Source organism: Humulus lupulus, chromosome 9 (assembly GCF_963169125.1).
Source record: "Humulus lupulus chromosome 9, drHumLupu1.1, whole genome shotgun sequence".
Lineage (NCBI taxonomy): Eukaryota > Viridiplantae > Streptophyta > Magnoliopsida > Rosales > Cannabaceae > Humulus > Humulus lupulus.
The window spans coordinates 7,105,462-7,125,000 of NC_084801.1; the positions used below are offsets into that span (position 1 = coordinate 7,105,462).

Consider the following 19,539-nt stretch of genomic DNA (forward strand, 5'->3'; position numbering starts at 1 on the left):
GAAGAAGATGAACTCAGAGTTTAGAGTAAAGTTGACTTTTACGCTACATAGATAATGAAAGAGAACGAGTAAGGTCAAAGCTAAAAGTCAAACAAATGCACACAAAAAAAAGTCTATACCACGTGCGTCTTAGATCGGACTCGGAACCCCGCCGGTGGTCTTTAAATATTTTTAAAAACAATTTAAAAAATAAAAATAAAGAACAAGTTTCAAATAATTGTTTTTAAAAAAAAAAATTAATATAAAAGAGAATTTTTATGTTATATGCATGATAACTTAGTAAATTTTTTTAATATACTAATATAAGTTATTATCCTAAATATATGATAATTTTAATTTTTTAGATAAAAATACTCATAATATTAAAACACTCATTTTTTCTCGAACTCTCTCTCTACTATCTCTCATTCTCTCATTCTCTCACTCTCTCACTCTCTTTAACATTATAATCTTGTAGATCTCAAAATTGATGGTGTTTCGATGCAAAATTGATAGTATATTGATGATGTTTCGATGCAATCATAAAAACTTGATTTTTGTCCCAAATGATGTTTTTTCGATGCAATTTTGATGATCTGCACTGAAATTTGATGAAAACTTTTGAGGTTCATATTTTTTTACTCAAGTGTCGGTTTCGGATGATTTTTTTTTTTAATTTTGGTATTTTTTCGAGATCTATAAGATTAGAATGTTAGAGAGAGTGAGAGGATGGGAGATGTTAGAGAGAGAAAGTTTGGATTGAGAGAAAAAATAGGTATTTGAATGCTAGGGGTATTTTTGTCTAAAAAATTGAAATTGTCGTATATTTGTGATAGAAATTTGTGTTGGCATATTAAAAAAATTTACAAAATTATTATGCATATAACATAAAATTTCCAATTTAAAAGACCTTAAAAAACCCTTAATTTAATTAAAAATCTGAAATTAAGAAAGAAAAAAAAGTTGAAGAACAAACTCATCTTAAACTTTGGGGATTGGATACTTTGATATAGTTGAGTATACCAAATAAACTCATGAATTTCCCAGTTCAAATGTGTCATTCCAGGTGAGAAAACTAAACTAAAAGGAAAAGATTGAGGACTGCAATTAGTTAAGTTTCTGATGCAAAATTTGATCTGACCATGACTATTACTACCTTGATACACTATTATGTTGAATATATTCTCTGTTTTAGTTGGAGTAAAGCTGTATTGAAATATAGTATTGTATAGTTAATTAGAGTTGATTGTGGTCAAGTTAGTTTGGATCATCTTTCCATGCAGAACATGGCAGAATAAATCTCTGGGCTTTAATTAGCTCAATGCAGAGTGTTTAGCTCAACTTTACCTGTAAATTCAGTGTGGTGTGGACAATCAATTAAGGTGTTTTCAAAGCTAGATGTTTGAAGCACACATGGATCCATGTGGGCTTTGAATGCATATTTTGATTTGGAAAGAACTACTTTGGCAATCAAAGCTCCATGATAGATTGATTATCAATGCTTCTCTTGAGAAGAGGCTATATAGCATAGCCAAGAATATTCTCCCAATGAGGAACTTGGTTACAGCAAAATCATTATAATCCTCAATCAGAGGATTTATTGTACAAGATAAAAAGATATGAGTTAATAATCTGTTTTGATAAGATGATATTGTTGGTGATTCAATCATATGAGCTCTCTTGGCATTTGGGAAAATACTTATTTATTAAGTAGATTATGATCACTTTATTACAGTGATGGTTCTCTTCTCTCTTCTGTTTATTCTCCATATATAGTCTTAGGAGTGATCAGCCTAAGTCTTCTCATGCATATAAAAAGCTTGTTACTGCTTGTTGTACGTAAAAAAAACACTAACGTCTTGTTTGGACCTAAAAATATATTTATTATTAGAAAAAGTAGAGTTGTCAAACTTTCGTAATAATATAGACTTTGTAGGAACAGTAGAACATGAGTCTAATCTATACAAAAACAATATTAATTAAATTTAGATTATAATACTTAACAAATGTGAATCCCAACATATTACGATCCATAAGTGGATCACAAATTTTTATGAGTTGCCATTACATTGTGGCTAGTGTACTAGTTTAGAGAAATTGATGATGTCACGTCATATCCTGACACATCAAATGTGGTATACTCAACGACTTGATCGTTCTTAATATTTGCATCCCCAATAGAAAATGATGACTGATCATCATCATGATCAACGACAAGTAACTGATATGTCTCTTCGTTATTTTGTTGAGGCTTATAGTACTGCTTATTATTATTTCCTTTAAGCTTGTTAAGCCCCACAAGCTCTTCTGCCACTTCTTTCATCGACGGCCTTCTCTCGCCATGTCCTTCTAAGCACTTCATCGCAAGCTCAGCAACAGTTTCTATCTCCCTCTCGTGATCTTCATCGTAAACAACATTAGGATCGACTATTTTCCTTACATATTTCTCACCCTTGTTCTGATCTCTTATCGTTGAAACAAAGTAATGAATAATATTACTCTTGCCTCCACTCCTAACCCCATTTGAGATTGGTTTTTCTCCAGTTATTAGCTCCACCAAAACAACACCGAAGCTGTAAACATCGCTCTTCGTAGTCAATGTACCAGTAGTCAAGTATTCTGGATCTAAGTAACCGAGAGTACCTTGAACTGTCGTGGCTATACCAGTTTGGCCTGGAGGTATCAAAACCGAGGCACCAAAATCAGACACTTTGGCAGTGTAGTTTTCGTCCAAGAGAATGTTGGTCGACTTTATGTCTCGATGAATGATTGGAGGTTGAGCTAACGAGTGCAAATAGTCAATAGCGAGAGCAGTTTCTGTTGCAATGCGTAGTCGAGTTTTCCAAGGCCTTAACATGGCTGATGATGATGATGATGATGGTGATGAAGATGATCTTTTAGTATGGATGTGTTGAGAGAGGGTTCCGTTTGGTACCAATTCGTAAACTAGAAGTGGGATCTTTGTCTCAAGACATAAGCCTAAGAGTTTGACAACATTCTTGTGGTTGACTTGGGAAACAATGGCGATTTCTTCATGGAATTGTTGGTGGTTCATTTGTATGCTCTTGTTTTGATCGTCCTTATCAAGTTTTGGTTTCTTCACGGCTATTTGTTGAGTAGTAGTAGCAGTAGTACTAGTTTCATTTAGTACAACTCCTTTGTAAACTGAAGCAAAGCCACCTTGGCCGATGAAATTAGATTGGCTGTAGTTGTTGGTTGCTTTGGCCAGCTCTGCTTTGCTGAAGATTCTCACTCTTTGATGCTTTAACACCAAACCACCATTTTGTTTAAATATTTTCTCCCTTTTTCTCCTATTGTTGTTGTGGAAAAGGAGTATAGCTATAATCACCAAAAAAATACTTGCTCCAATAACTGTACACGCCAAAAAAAAGGACAATATATTTTGATATCAAATTCTTCAAATAAAAAAAAAAAGAGTAATAATGCTACATAAGGCACCATAATTTTGCTAATATGCATTTAATAACAGTTGAATTTAAAATTGAGTGTCACTTGTATTACAATTTGAGGGGAGAAACACCACAAGAACTAGGATCAAGGTTACATCTTAAAATTAATTAGTGTTAAGTAGAGTAACTCTTCCCTTATAAATATATTGTTGTTCACATATATTTTTCATATCTAATATGTCTAATGTTTGGACCTAAAAGCGTAGACGTTATGAACGACCTTAGATATGATAGAATATCACAGTGCCGACTTAGGAAATTTGTAGAAATATAGTACATCACAAGGTTGGTTAGAAAATTTGTGGTTATACACGCCATCCGAAACATGTCATAGAATCCAACATACATTAGAAAAGGTCATAAAAGCGGAAGTCGAACCTGCTCTTGATATCATATTACAATTTAAAAGAGTAGGATTGAGATTTCATCTTAAATTGTAATTTATTTTTTTTTAAAAAGAGACAGAGGTCAATGGAAGTTGACCTCCTCCCAATAAAATTGAGAGCCCTCACTTATGGCGGAGGAAAGCCGTGGTTACAAATAGAAGGAAAAAAAACCACAAAAACAAACCCACCCCAAAAAGTCTAAGTCCAAAAATTTCTCCAATCCCTAGAAAGATCAGAGAAAGCGACTCCTATAAAACATTTGTTTCTATACACCCAAGTAGACACCCAAAATTGGATCTTATCCCAAATATTATCTGCTGAGTTGGAGATATCTTCGAAGATTCTGTTATTTCTCTCTAGCCATAGAGCCCAAAAAGTTGCCAACACAGTAGTTTTCCAAAGACAGGAAACCCTTTTTCCACCCCTAACCTCGATAGGAACATTTGTGAACAGTTAGAGGGCATACACCAGAGAATACCAAACTCATCGAAGACTTTCCCCCACACCTCTCTAGAAAAATGACACTCCAAAAATAAATGGCTGGTGGATTCCCCTGCCTGCTTACAACAAGGGCACCACCCAGGAGACAAACAATGGTAGGGTCTTCTTCGTTGCAAATTGTCGTGGACATTTAATTTGTCGTTGAAAACCAACCACCCAAACACTTTGACTTTAGAGGGAGAAACACTTTTCCACAAAGGTTTTTCCCACTCCAAAACGGGACCCAACTGAGCATAACTAAGCCTCCAAAAGGCCGATTTGCAGGAGAACACTTCATTAACGTCTGGTAACCAGGCCCTTCGATCCTCCAAAATGCCTGGCAAAGCCACCCCCTCTAACAAAAGTAATAACTGAGTAAGACTGGTAATCTCCCTATCGTACAAATTCCTTCTGAAGCGCAAATCCCAACCCTGAGTTTCCAAGCCCGAAACTCCACCAAAAACGAACACATCCTTAACCAAACAGTTCTTGGAAGTAGAAATCAAAAATAGATCTGGGAATTGGTTCATTAGCGGAACCCCACTGATCCATAAATCTTCCCAGAAACGAATACGATCCCCTTTCCCCACCCTGTAACTCACCATCTGAAGATACTCCTCGTAAAGAGAAGAAATATTCTTCCACGGACCCCGAGCAGACAGCCTCCCTCCTCTACCAGTGTCCCAGAACCCTCCATTCCCCCCATACCTACTCAGCACCACTCTATGCCACAAAGTATCCTTCTCCAAAGGAAAGTGCCACAACCACTTCATGAGCAGGGCCTTATTTCTAGCCTCCAGATTGCCAATACCAAGGCCACCATGGTCCCTAGATTTACAGACTTCTTTCCAAGAGACCAAATGATCCGACTTAGCGGGATCTGCACCTTCCCAAAGAAAGTCCCGCATCAACTTTTCCAAAACTTCAACCACCCCTTTAGGAATACGGAACAGCGACAAATAGTACACTGGAATAGAAGAAAGAATCGATTGAATGAGTGTCAATCTACCTCCCCTAGAAAGGAAGGCACACTTCCACCCATCCAAACGCTTTGCACAGCTAGAAACTATCGGCTCCCAAAAGTCTTTGTTGCGAGGTGAAGCCCCCAAAGGTAGACCCAAATACTTCATAGGCCAATGACCCACCTCACACCCAATCTCCTTAGCCCGAAGTTCCACTAAATGCTCCTCCAAATTAATCCCCAACAATTGGCACTTATTCAAATTAATAGAAAGTCCAGAAACCACACTGTAGGCTTTAAGAATTTCCAACAAGGTTGACAAAGACTCATTATCTTCCACACAAAAAATCGTATCGTTCGCGAACTGAAGATGACTGACTTCCACGAGATCTTTTCCTACCTTGAAACCCCGTAACGCCGAAACGCTCTTGGCCTTATCCACCATCCTACCCAAAACATCAGCAACCAAGGTGAACAGGAAAGGTGAGAAGGAATCCCCTTGGCGAAGACCTCTAGAACCCTTAAATTTCCCTCTCGGTCTCCCATTTAAGAACACAGAAAAGGAAGCGGAAGACAAACACCCCCGCATCCACTTCCTCCAAACCACACCGAAACCTTTCTTTTTCATAACGAAACCCAAGAAATCCCAATCAACACAATTATACGCTTTAGCAAAATCAATTTTGAAAACCCACCCCTTCTTGCCTTTACTACGATACTCCTCCACTGCTTCGTTAGCCACCAACACTGTATCTAAAATCTGTCTACCTTCTACAAAAGCTCCTTGAGTCTCAGCTATTGTATCAGAAAGAACTCCTCTGAGACGACCAGCCAGCACCTTTGAAATAATTTTGTAGAGGCTTGTCACCAAACTGATTGGCCTGAAATCTCGGACTCGACAACTATCCAGCTTCTTCGGAATAAGAAAAATGTAAGTTTCATTGGTCCTCCCATGAATCACCCCATCCTTGAAAAAACCATCGAACACTGCTTGGAGATCATTCTTAACCATATCCCAATTATCCTGATAGAAAGCCATAGAGAAACCATCCGGGCCCGGGGCCTTAGACCCACCACATTCGAAAACTGAGCGACGAATTTCGTCCTCCGAGAAAGGCCGCTCAAGGAGAGAGGACAGAAAAGAGGGAATAGGCGCCCAAGAAATACCTTCCACTCTACTCCATTTCCTATCGGCTGAACAATACAACTTGGAATAAAAGTCTACAATTGCCTTTTCAATGTCCCCATCTTTGTCAAGGACTGCCCCATCCTCAAGTTCAATTCTGGAAATGAAATTCCTAGCTTTACGAGCGCTCAGGATACTATGGAAAAGCTTAGAATTAGAATCTCCTTGTTTAGCCCATTTACATTTCGACTTAAACCAAACTCCTCTCTCCTCTTCAAAGAGAACTTGCTGCCTTTCTTCCTTAACCTTCCTCCGCTCCAAAAGAAGTTGTTCATTCCACTGACCCCCTTCCTCTAATCTATCCAACTCGAACAATCTTTTTTCCAAGGACAGTTTGAGCACAGATCTTGCCCTAAAAACTTCCTTGCTCCACCCCTTAACTTTATCTTTTACTAAGGATAGTTTTTCCATGAAACCATAACCCAGCCACCCCAACACCGAAACCGAATTCCACCACTTTTGACAAAGAGCCTTGAAATCTTTATGCTCAAGCCAGGAATTATCAAATTTGAACGGACTGGGTCCCCACGAAGGAGGGTTAGAATCCAACACAATAGGACAATGATCAGAGACAATACGAACCAGCACTTCCTGGCGAATGAAAGGATAAGACTCTGTCCATGAAGGCGAAAATAAAAATCTGTCGAGCCTACTACAAACAGGCCTCTGTTTGAAATTAGTCCAAGTGAACCGACCATTATGGAGCTTAGGATCCACCAGATTCATTTCTCTAATTAGCGCATCAAAATTCTTCACACTTCTCGTAATGGTTACGCTATTGAGTTTCTCATCTCCCCTCCTAACCACATAAAATCTCCCCCCAAACACCAGTGTGTACCACAAATGACACTCAAACCTGCTAACTCATCCCAAAAACTATCCCGATTACCATAAACCACTGGCCCATAAACACCAGAAAACCACCAAGGGGACTTACCCTCAGCTTCAATGCGAATGGAGACGGTGAACTCCCCTACCAGAGAATCCGAAACAGAGACACTACGAGTATCCCAAGCCACTAAAGTCCCCCCTGATCTTCCAATAGCCGGCTGAAAAATCCAAGCTTTAAATCTGGATCTCCAAATACTTCCTATAAACCTCCTCTCTATACTACCCTTTTTCACTTCTTGAAGCACAATAATATCTGGACTGACTTTGCAAATGGTTTCTTTAATAACCCGCCGCTTCTCTTTATTGCCACTACCCCTAACATTCCAAGATAAAATCTTCATGGGACTTTTCGACACCCCAAGTTACTCTTCTTGACAAAATTTACATTGAACTCGAGTTTCTTTAGTTCTCGTGCACTCTTTGTAGGCATAGATGAAAGGCTCCCGACCCCTTCCTCCCCTTCATTACTAGAAAGAAGTGAAATACCAAACGATTCCATCACAGAAGCCAACCTTGAGTACTCAAGAGGACTATCCGCCTGAACCACAGAATTTTCCTCTAAACCCACAATAACTTCCTCAAGACAAGGAACCTGTTGAGCCTCACACCCTTCCTCTACTACATCGCCACACCACAACCTTCTAGCATGAACTATGATATCTTCGATATCCTCCTTGTCTGTGTTAGAGTCCAAATCTAAATCATCCTCCTCTGAACTACACCTTTCCGAAAGGCCATCCTCCACTGGAACTAGGATTTCATCTTCTTCCAAAACTTGTTCTGTAGCCATTGTAGTTTCGAACTGTTCTTCCAAAAGAGAATTATATTAAGGGAATAAATATTTCGGCCTACGACGATACACGTTCAGACTTTTAGTTAATATCTCACTGCTTGTATCTTCCTCTGTTGTCTGATGCAGAGAAACCTCCCCACGTGTAGACACTTTCCCTGAATGGTCCGACCAAAGAATTATATTGCCTTTGCCGAAAGCCTCACAAGCCTTTGGGCTTCTAATCCTACAAGAAGGTTTGGTCCAACTATCTTTTAAAACCTTCAAGGGCCGGCAGCCTAAATCAAAATCCATTAATATTGGATTGAAGAGAGCCCCAACTTGGGGAAAATTAATTATAAAAGAAGCAGCCCCATTTTCCAATGTGAAAGCCCAGCCCAATCCACCAAAAGAAAGGCCTGATTTAAAATCCAACACAGTCCACTTATTTTTTAAAAGACTACACGTGGCCTCCTTTTTCTTATCAATACAAGATAAGTCTGAGAGAAGTCTATTGAATATAGACTTTAATGGGGAGCAAGATTGAAGGGAAACGATCCCTGGAAAACCGCGGTCAACAACCTTGGAAACCGGAGGCACGTTACTGATTCCAATAGACTGGAAACTGCCATGTTTTATCGCCGGCAACCTATCTGCAACACTAGTGGCCAGCCCGACTTCAACTGAACACTTCTCCCTTTGATTCTTCCTTGTCGGCTCCAGAAACTTTGACTCAGCCCTTCGAACCTGGCTTTCTTTCCTAACCCAGATTTTCCGGCTACCGCCTCTTGAATAAACATCAGCTTTTCCCAGCTTTCCAATCTTGAACAATCTTAAGGATATGAAGATACCCTCGTAAGGAAGAGAGATAAATTCAGGGATGAAACCTTATGGCTGACCCCTTACCTTCAAACGGACGTAAGACACATCTGTCAACTCTAGAGATCTCTTTTCCACCTCCATCAAACCCCCGCATAAATCCCCAATCACCTTAAAGACATGAATATTCCATAAATTCAGAGGTAATCCATCCACGCCAATCCATTCTTGTGAGCATAAAAACTTCTTATCGAGTAGTTGAGATCTCCAAGTCCAAGAAGAGATAGAAATTGAGCACCTATTCGAGAAAAGAATCTCTCCCTTAGAGATTAAAACCTTTTGCAAATCTTCAGAGGGACACCACAAAATGGCTCTGTCATCAGCCAAGAAAGACAAATCCAATTGTTTTCCAAACTGCTTTTGAAAATTACTGAGAACCAAATCCCATGCAACCGCACTCCCAGATTGAATCAGCATCACAGCAAATCCTTTCCTCATCGACAAAGCCTAAACAGAGCGATCCTTTAGAGTGTCCTTACGGTCAACATCACCCTTTGCTGACACCATTTCTGCCCAGGAGAGTTTAGAGATCCTAGGATCTGGAAAAACTTTCCTTCTTGACTCCTTTTCCTGTCTTCCAACCACCCCAATAAGGCACTTTTCCATCTCCTTCCAACTTGACTCCCAACCTTCATCAGGAATGATGATGCTTCTGACCATGCCATACCTAAACGTGGACACCTTGAGGAAAACACCTCTGATGTTCTTGAAACACTCAACAAAAACAGTCATTGAAGTGTTTCGAAAAGAACTCTTGAACCCCACCCTATCATCAATCTTCAGAGAAACTATCGGCCGGATCTCACCGAACAACCACCTTGCTCCATCCAAAGGCACCAAAATCTCGTAGCCCGACAATCTCGTTCTTTCACACAATCGAACAACCCCCCCCCCGTCAGCCGTAAGAGAAAACACGAAAACTTTATGTGCTGTCCTGAAACTCCAATAACGATTCTTGGGAATCTCAGGAACATGATCAACCTCACTCTCAAAACGAAAAGTAAAAAAAGATTTCTTAACCCCATGACCAGAAGGGTCATGGGGAGCTCTCCTGGCTCTCCTAACACTCATGCTAGTTCATTAAGAGCGCGAGCAAGTTGGATTCTTTGTTTCTATGCCAGTCTATCATATTATCGCCATCCTGGTACATAAAAAAAAAAAGTTATAACTTATTATAATTTAATCAGTGTGTATTTATTAATGAACAGTTATGGTTTAATTCAATATTATTGTTTACCTGAAGCAATTGAGGTGATGCGAAATCCTTCACAATTTCCATCTTTTCCATTGCCATGCATCCCAAGTGGGCACTTGCATTTGTAACTTCCATGTGTGTTTTTGCATCCTCTGCATTTGTATTTCTCTGGCTCTGAACACTCATTGATGTCTACAACAAAAAATTAAAAGGTCAAAAACATTAATACACCTCATATCGTATGTATATTATAATTATATATGATATAAACATAATAATATCTCACATTTATTCTTGAGACACTCTTATATAAACATATATTTATATAATATATACCTTCACAGCCTTGATAAGGATTTCCCTTAAATCCATCTGAACAATTGCAACGATATCCACGACCATTTTCCGAATAGAGGCAATCAGTATTTTCGCGACACAGATAAGACGATCGATTCGATTTAGCTTTATCACATGTCTCATTTCCTACAACCCAATCCAGCAAAACCGTATTATTCTTGACCTGTTTTGGCTGAAAATCGAGGCGCATTTCGGAGATGTTGAAACGCCTCTGGTCCGCCAGGAACGCATACCCGCAAGGGTTGAACGAAGTCACATTTGAGTGATTATTTATGCTGCCGATGGATATGAACAGAGTCTTGAGATGCTTGGGAACAGAGGTCTGGCAGCAGCCTACGCCCGAACACGAGGTTTCGGCCAACATGTTTACATTTTCACTGCAGATCGAGATGCAGCCGCTGCCGAAACTTTGGTTAAAGTCGCTCATGTAGGCCACCGTGTCGCAGCCGAAGGCAATGAGCTTGTTCTCAGATTCTGAGAACGTGAAGGGCCTACTCAATCTTTTGCGGTATCTGACTTCATCAATTAAGCTACCATTCTCACCATAACAGTCGAAGGAGGAAGCCATACTAACGCTCATAGTGGCGTTCTCAACATCGATGTGGCTAACCTCGATGTTTCTTCCATATATTAGTTTCTGAGGAGAATCAACATTGCTGTGGTTGCATTTGAGCAAGAAGTCTTTATTCATGGCGCAGTTTTCGTCGTCGATTCCGAACGGGTATGGGACCTCCACGTCTCCGCATCTTCGGTTGCAATTCGACGCCTTTATAACATGACCCGTCGTCTTCGCTGCCATGGTCGTCGTCGGTGATGGTGAAGTCGAATTCCATGGGCATAGCATCAGTAAACTTAGGCAGCAGAAGTAAAAGCATTTGTTCACTCCCATTATTATTATTATTACTATTGCATGTGTATAAGTTAGAATTAGATATTATTTTCGGTTGTTAAATAGTAGTAGTGTCTTACTCAACACCAACGAGATTAATTTGTACCTTCTCTTAAAGTTCATTTTCCAAGAAATTTCCCACCAAATTTGGAGCTTCTCTATATAATTATTATGTTGGCAAGCTGGTGACGTGGGTAACATAGTATGTTGACATGGTAAGTAACACAGTGAGAAAATTGTTAGGGGCGCCGTTGGTATCCAACAATACACAATACACAAGAAGTTAATTAATTAGTGTAATTTAATATTGAGTCTCATATATTTGAATCTAATAAATATTTTGAAATATAGCTAACAAACTATATGATACCAGATGCTATTTAAAGTGTTAAATAACAACACTCGTATATTTGGACAAGAAAACTATGTGTATTTGTAATATTTAATAGCTCATTTAATACAACTAGATTTTACAAATAAAAAGGGAAATATAATGTTAAATATCAACTTACTCGTAAATGTTGAATACAACATAATATTTTGAATTAAATTTCTTTTTTAAGGAGTTATTGTATTTAGTGAGAAAATATTATAATATTATATGTATATATACAGGGAGTTTCTTAGGTGTATAAATAGTGATGCACCTGCCTACGAATTTCTCTATATACAGGGAGCTTTTTAGGTAGGAGCACTACTTTTGCCTCTACAATAGGAACGTTTTTTATTTTCAGCACTTAAAGAAATTATAACCTAATTTTTTATATGATGACATACATGATAATTATAGTAAGCATTCCGTCAATTTTCGAAAAATTTCGAATAATTTACGGTACTAAAATTAGAGTTTAAACAATCTGTTTTCCACGATCATAAAAAGATCAGACGTGCGTGCAACATACTATTTGAATTTGAATTTCAGCAATATAAATTATTTGAAATTTCTAAAAAAAATAGCGAAATGCATGATATAACTATGTTGTACGCCAACCATCGTAAACAAAAATTAGCCTATAGTTTCTCGGTGTCTAAAATTGGAATCAAATACTTTTTTGTCTTTTGTGTGGACTATTCCTCTCTTAGATACTTTTTTGTCTGTTCTAGAGATGTTGAATGATATGGACTATATTACAAAACGACTTTGAAGTTTCTTTGAGTTGTTAGGTCTCTTATGTTATGTGAGAGAAGTTTCTGAAAATTTGAGTGATTTGAAAAACTCAGCTCACGGTACTGAGCACTATTCATTTCATTATATAGCCAAACGGCACTTACAGAGCAAGGTACAGAGTACCAATACACAAAAGACACGTTGCAAAACAATATCACACAGATAACAAGGAATAACAGAAATTGGTTAGGACAAATGATTAGGCAATCAGCCTAGGGATTCCCTCATTCTATCATGCTCTGCTCTGCCACCTCAGCTGAGAATTCCAATTCACTAACACCACCCCTCAAACGATATGGTGACTGTGTCACATTGAGTTTGTCCACCAGAAATTGAAAGCGTGTTGGTGAGAGACTCTTCGTGAGACAATCGGCAATTTGGTCATGAGAAGGAACATATCTGATTTCAAGTTTCTTCTCCAAAACTTTGTCTCTCACAAAGTGAACATCAAGTTCGATGTGCTTTGTCCTGTCATGATAAACCGGGTTAGAGGCCAGAGCACTTGCACTTTGATTGTCACACCAAATGACTGGTGTTGAGGTGCAGGTGAATCTTAGCTCGTTGAGTAACTCTTGTAACCATGACAGTTCAGCTGCAAGTTGAGCTAGGGATCTATAACTCCGTACTCAACCGAGCAACAACATTCTGTTTCTTAGATGACCAGGATATCAACGAATCGCCCAGGAAAACACAATAGCCAGCAACGGATTTTCGATCATCAGGACAACAAGCCCAATCCGCATCTGAGAATCCAACAAGTGTTAAATTGTCACTAGGAACTATATGAATGCCATGATACAGAGTACCTTTCAAGTACCGAAGGATTCTTTTGGTTGCACCCCAATGAACATCTATAGGTTGCTTGAGAAATTGGCTGAGTTTGTTAACAGCGAAGGAAACATCAGGTCTTGTGTGGCTGAGGTATTGTAGAGCTCCTATTAAACTTCTGTAGTCTGTTGGTTGATTCAGAGGTTTTCCTTCTGTAATAGACAGTGGCTTTCCTGCTGTCATGGGAGTGACACTCGGTTTAGTATACTCCATCTGAAATTTCTACAACAACTCTGTGATGTACTTGCCTTGTGAGAGATATATTCCAGTGTTATCCCTAAAGACTTCTATACCAAGGAAGTAGTGAAGGGGGCCAAGGTCTTTGAGAGAAAAACTTTTGTTTAGCTTGGCAATGAAAATGTTTAGTTCATCTGAGTTGTTTCCTGTCACAACTATGTCATCCACATAGACCAAAACCATTATGACAAACTTGGTTTGCTTGAGAATGAAGAATGATGAGTCTGCCTTTGAGTTATCAAATCCCCATTGTATGAGTGTTGTCCTTAGTTGGTCATACCAGGCCCGAGGGGCCTGTTTTAGCCCGTGGATTGATTTTTGCAATTTGCAAACATAATCAGGATATTGAGTGTCTTCAAAGCCTGGAGGTTGAAACATAAACACATCTTCATCAAGGACTCCATTTAAGAATGCGTTGTTAATATCAACCTACCTTACTTCCTAATCATAGGCCACAGCCAATGTTAAAACCACTCGAACAGTAGCTGCCTTTACAACTGGGCTGAAAGTCTCACCAAACTCAAGACCGGGCCTTTGATGAAACCCTTTGGCGACTAGGCGAGCTTTGTATCGCTGAAAGCTTCCATCTGCATTGAGTTTCTCTTTGAAAATCCACTTACAGCCGACAACATTATAGGCATCAGAAGGAGGAACCAGTATCCAAGTACAATTGCGTTTTAACGCCTCAAACTCATCTGTCATGGCTCGATTCCACCCCTCATGCTGAAGGGCACTAGTGACTGAAGCAGGGACACGAGAAGAGAAGGAAAAGCCAGCCTGACCAACAAAAGTGCGAGGCTTAAAGATACCAGCCTTCACTCGAGTCACCATGGGATGTGTAGCGGGGAGAGGAGCTGGTGGAGCAGTAATAGGTGCAGGACTGGTGTGAGGACTAGGAGCAAAAAAATCATGACCTGGAGAGATATCGAATGCAGCACTGTGATATGATATTGGTGAGCCAACAATAGACTGAGTAGCAGAAGCAGTTGAGGATTGTGAGGAGCTGGGTGTTGATGCTGCTGGAACACTTGGAGAAGATACTGGAAGTGTAGGTGATGATGAGGATGGAATAGGAGGCAGTGTGAACCAGGAGTGAGGTGTGTTCATTGTGACATATTGCTCTGGCTGTCGTGTATTGAAGAAACCAGTGGAGAAGGGAAATTCATTCTCATTAAAAATAACATGCCTAGTTATATAAATTCGACCATGGGGACTAAGACATTTATATCCCTTATGAACCTCACTATATCCTAGATTAACACATTTCACAGAATGAAACTCAAATTTATGGCTTTGATATGGTCTAATGCAAGGAAAACAGGACACACCAAAAACTTTTAAGAACTTGTAATCTGGAAGTTTTGAAAACAGTACCTCAAAGGGTGACTTGCCATTTAGCACAGTAGTGGGCAATCGATTAATCAGATACACGGCTGTTTGGAATGCATCTGACCAATATTTCAGAGGCATTTGAGCTTGTGCAAGAAGAGTGAGACCTATTTCTACAATATGTCTGTGTTTGCGTTCTGCTCTACCATTTTGCTCAGAGGTATGGGGACAAGAGTGATGAAAGAAAATCCCATGTTCATTGACTAAGTGAGTGAAAGCTTGAAATTCCCCACCCCAGTCAGTTCGAAGTTGTTTAATTTTTCTTTCAAATTGATTTTCAACAAGTCTTTTAAATTGAACAAAAGCTGCAAGAGCATCAGACTTCTGTTTTAAAGGAAATAGCCATGTGCACCTACTATAATCATCTAAGAAATGGATATAGTATCTGTAATTTGTGTGAGATGCAACTGGGGATGCCCCCCATAAATCTGTATGAATGAGATCTAATACATGTGTAGCCTGACTATTAGATGTAGGAAATGGTAGAGCATGTGCTTTGCCGAATTGACAAGCATCACAAAACGTGAGATTTTCATTAACATTAACGGTAACATTAGACATTTTTAAAACTTGATTTAAAACATGACTAGAGGGATGACCAAAGCGTCTATGCCAGGTATTCTTTAGGGAATTAACAGTGGACACATTAGACTGAGACCGGGTTGAGACACCAGAAAACATTTGAGAGTTGGTTGAGGTTGCATGACTCTTTGCTGGTATGGGACCTAAACGATAGAGACCATCCTCAAGTGTTCCGCGCAGCACCTCCATCCCTGTTTCCAGATCCTTCACACAACAAAATTCAGGGAAAAACTCAATAAAAACATTATTGTCACTGGTTAATTTAGACACACTTATAAGATTTTTAGTAATTGAGGGAACATGGAATAAATCATTCAAAAGGAGAGGAGTGGATTTGAGTGTATCGAGTAAACCAGTGCCAATATGTTTAATCTGGAGTTTGCTGCCATCACCTATGACCATGTGCTCCTTACCATTGTAATCACTTTTGTTATTAACTTTGTCAGCTTCTGGAGTGAGGTGATTAGATGCTCCACTATCGGCATACCAACTGTCATCATGCAAAGTTTGAGGTGTAGCAACTAAGGCTGACATTTGGGTGTTCTTGTCATGACTCTGCTGTGACTCACCTTGAGGAGGTTGCCCCATGTAGTGGTCAATTGTACCTGTAATAACATACAGCAGCCGAGTGTCCAAATTTTCCACAAACTTGACACGTTGGTCTAGTGTTGTCTCTGCCATACCTGCCTCTCCCACAATTGAAGTTTCCTCCACCTCTAGAAGGATTACCTTGATAAAAATGTCCACGACCCTGATTGTTGTTGTAGTTGTTTCCTCGTCCTTGACCACTGTTAAAGCCCCCTCTATTTCCCGAATAGAAAGGTTTCTGAGCCATATTTGCTGAGGGATTGCTTAGAGTTTTGTTGTTGGGTGAGACAGCTCCAAGTCTCTCTAGTTTACTGTCAAAGCTCAGGAGAGATCCCTGAAGTTCCTGCCAGGACAGGTCGTTTCTCTGTTCAAGAAGCAGAACAATGGATAAATACTCCATGTCGAGACCCGAAAGAACATTGGCAATGAGATGCTTTTCTGGGTAGGGGTCTCCAGCAAGTGCTAATGAATCAGCCCACATCCTTTTCATCTTGAGATAGTATGTCATGGGTTGTGCTCCTTTTCGAGTGGTTTGCAATTTTGTGCGCAAATCGTCCATATTCGCCTTAGAGTGTGCTCCATATAGTTCTTCCAATGCTGTCCAAAGTGAGGTTGCAGACCCACAACCCATAACTTCAGAGGCAATAGCTTCAGACATAGATCCATACAACCAGCCCATTAGAAGCTGATCATGAACAATCCAGGCTTCATACTCTGGATTTGGCTGCACTTCAGTGATTGTTGTTTCGTTTTCATCATTCTTCTCAACTGAGATAAACTCAGGTGGACATGGCCTTTGGCCATTGAGGTAGCCTTCGAGTCTATGACCTCTAATGATGGTAAACACCATTGTTTTCCATAGTGGATAATTGTTTCTGTCTAATTTGAGGGAGAATGGCTGGCTCAAGGTATTACTAAAGGGGCTTGCTAGAGTAATTTGTGGAGCAGTCATTGATGACTGTATTTTGGAGCTTCCTTGTGAGTTTTCTGGGTCTGCTTTTTCCGGCGAGACCTGGGCTGTCTGACTCTGGTTTGTCGACATAGAGGACGGCCAGAACATGGCTCTGATACCAAGAGAAGTTTCTGAAAATTTGAGTGATTTGAAAAACTCAGCTCACGGTACTGAGCACTATTCATTTCATTATATAGCCAAACGGCACTTACAGAGCAGGGTACAGAGTACCAATACACAAAAGACACGTTGCAAAACAATATTACACAGATAACAAGGAATAACAGAAATTGGTTAGGACAAATGATTAGGCAATCAGCCTAGGGATTCCCTCATTCTATCGTGCTCTGCTCTGCCACCTCAGCTGAGAATTCGAATTCTCTAACAATGTGTATTCTTTTCCACCGTTTGTACCTTTCATTTTGATTTAGTCAAACAGTGATGGCTACCATGTTGGAAATATGTGGGTATGACCAATGAAAGAACAAAAGGAATGGAAAACAAAAATGAAGACTTGAACCAGAGTTACCATAATTTTTTCTAAGTGCTATTTTTCCACACACTATTATTTTGCTAAGCGACTTTTTATAAAAGAAATAAACTTGGAATACAACAAGTCTTCTAATTCTCATCAAGTAAACAACTTCAATATGAAGAGAATTTCCACACTCCAATAATGTAGTTTTTATTTTATTTTATTTTTTTCATCTGCAGCTATATTATACTAATATCACACTAAAAATATACTATCTCTTAAAATAAAATATATATTCTCTTTAATTTTTATTGTATATACTCTTTATAATATTTTATATGTTGTGTAACATAGTGCAAAAAATACAATCGACAGTTGGACTTGTATTTAGTGCACAATATATAGTATTTTTTATTCAGTTAAAAATTATATGAACATATTGCTGGAATACAATAATCTAAATAATAATTTAATAATATTGTTATGAGAAATCATATATTGTCTAATATTATATTTTATATATATATATATATACAACATGTGGTTGAGTGGTGTAATTTAATATCTGCACCACATATTTTATTTTAAACTAGATAATATAACCGCGCTTCGCGCAGTCTTTTGTAATTATTACAAAATATACATATTTTAAAATACTTTTAGGAGATTGCTACAATATGGATTTTTTTTCACCCTACTCGTACAACATGTTCTTTCTATGGACATGTGAGGGTGTATTGACCACACTTTTTTTCATAATGGTGTCCATTGTATATCAAATCTCTTGCAAGTTTTTGAAAAATTCTGAATAATTAAAATACCGAAAACAAAGTTCAAAAAATTTGTTGTACGTGTGCTTTTATTTTTTATTATTATTATCATTATTATACGCTTTACGTAATTTTTTTTATAAAAAATCTAAATTACGTATATGGAAATTTATGTTTTATGTAAGACTTATTTTGGGCGATTACCCATTTGAACTCTTTAGTTTTAAAAATTAACTTTTAGAACTCGTGTTTTGTCAAAATGTTATATATAGGATTTGATATATGGATTATTTGAACATTGTATTTGGCCGATTACCCGTTTTGATCCTTTATTTTTATAATTTAACATTTGGACCATATATTTATTCAAAAGGTTAAAAATTATTTATAAAAATTAAATTATATATAATTTATGTTTTTTGTAAGGGTTCACATCATTTTGAACCTTGTATTTTAGCCGATTACCCGCTGGGACTTTTATTTTTAAATATTAACTTGTGGACCTCAAGTTTTGTCAAAATGTTAAAAATATGAATAGATAGATCGATTATCTGAACACAATACTTTGGTCGATTACTCGTTTTAACTCTTTATTTTTAAAAATTAACCTTTTGACTATGTATTTATTCAAAGTGTTAAAAATTCTTTATAGAAAGTAAATTATATAAATATATATAATTTATGTTTTACTTAAGGGTTCACACCATTTTGAACTTTGTATTTTAGCCAATTACCCGTTTGGACTCTTTATTTTTTAAAATTAACTCGTGGACCTTGTATTTACTCGTTTGGATAATTTATTGTTAAAAATTGACATTTGGATCTCGTATTTTGTCAATAGGTTATAAATAAAAATAGATAGATTATTTATTTATTTATTATTATATATGGATATAAATATTATAATTTGAATTTATATATTTTGTAATTCAACTATATATATTTAACGTATTTTTATATTTGTTTATATATACTAATATAATATATATACATAAACTAACAATTTTAGATATACAATTTATATAATTGTGTGCAATTTAAGTGTGTTCCAATCATTACTCATAATATATAGATATAGATTAACCTAATAGAGTGTCTATGTTTTTTC

At 37.9% G+C, this 19,539-nt stretch overlaps 1 protein-coding gene across 1 annotated transcript; it reads right to left on the reverse strand.

Moving 5' to 3' along the window:
* Positions 1–1,966: 1,966 nt before the first annotated feature.
* On the reverse strand, positions 1,967–11,442 carry LOC133800675 (wall-associated receptor kinase 2-like). The gene is made up of 3 exons (XM_062238708.1): positions 10,533–11,442; positions 10,239–10,388; positions 1,967–3,351 (listed from the first exon to the last, which is right to left on the reverse strand). The coding sequence occupies exons 1-3, from the start codon at positions 11,440–11,442 to the stop codon at positions 2,063–2,065; spliced, it is 2,349 nt and encodes a 782-aa protein (XP_062094692.1). The 3' UTR covers positions 1,967–2,062.
* Positions 11,443–19,539: the final 8,097 nt, after the last annotated feature.

Bases quoted from the DNA above. Each gene is read 5' to 3' on its own strand.
- LOC133800675 (XM_062238708.1), bottom strand. From the start codon at position 11,442: ATGGGAGTGAACAAATGCTTTTACTTCTGCTGCCTAAGTTTACTGATG. The intron at 10,389-10,532 runs GTATATATTATA...TTTTTGTTGTAG, and splicing joins TCCTTATCAAGGCTGTGAAG to ACATCAATGAGTGTTCAGAG. The intron at 3,352-10,238 runs GTAAACAATAAT...TGGCGTGTACAG, and splicing joins CATCACCTCAATTGCTTCAG to TTATTGGAGCAAGTATTTTT.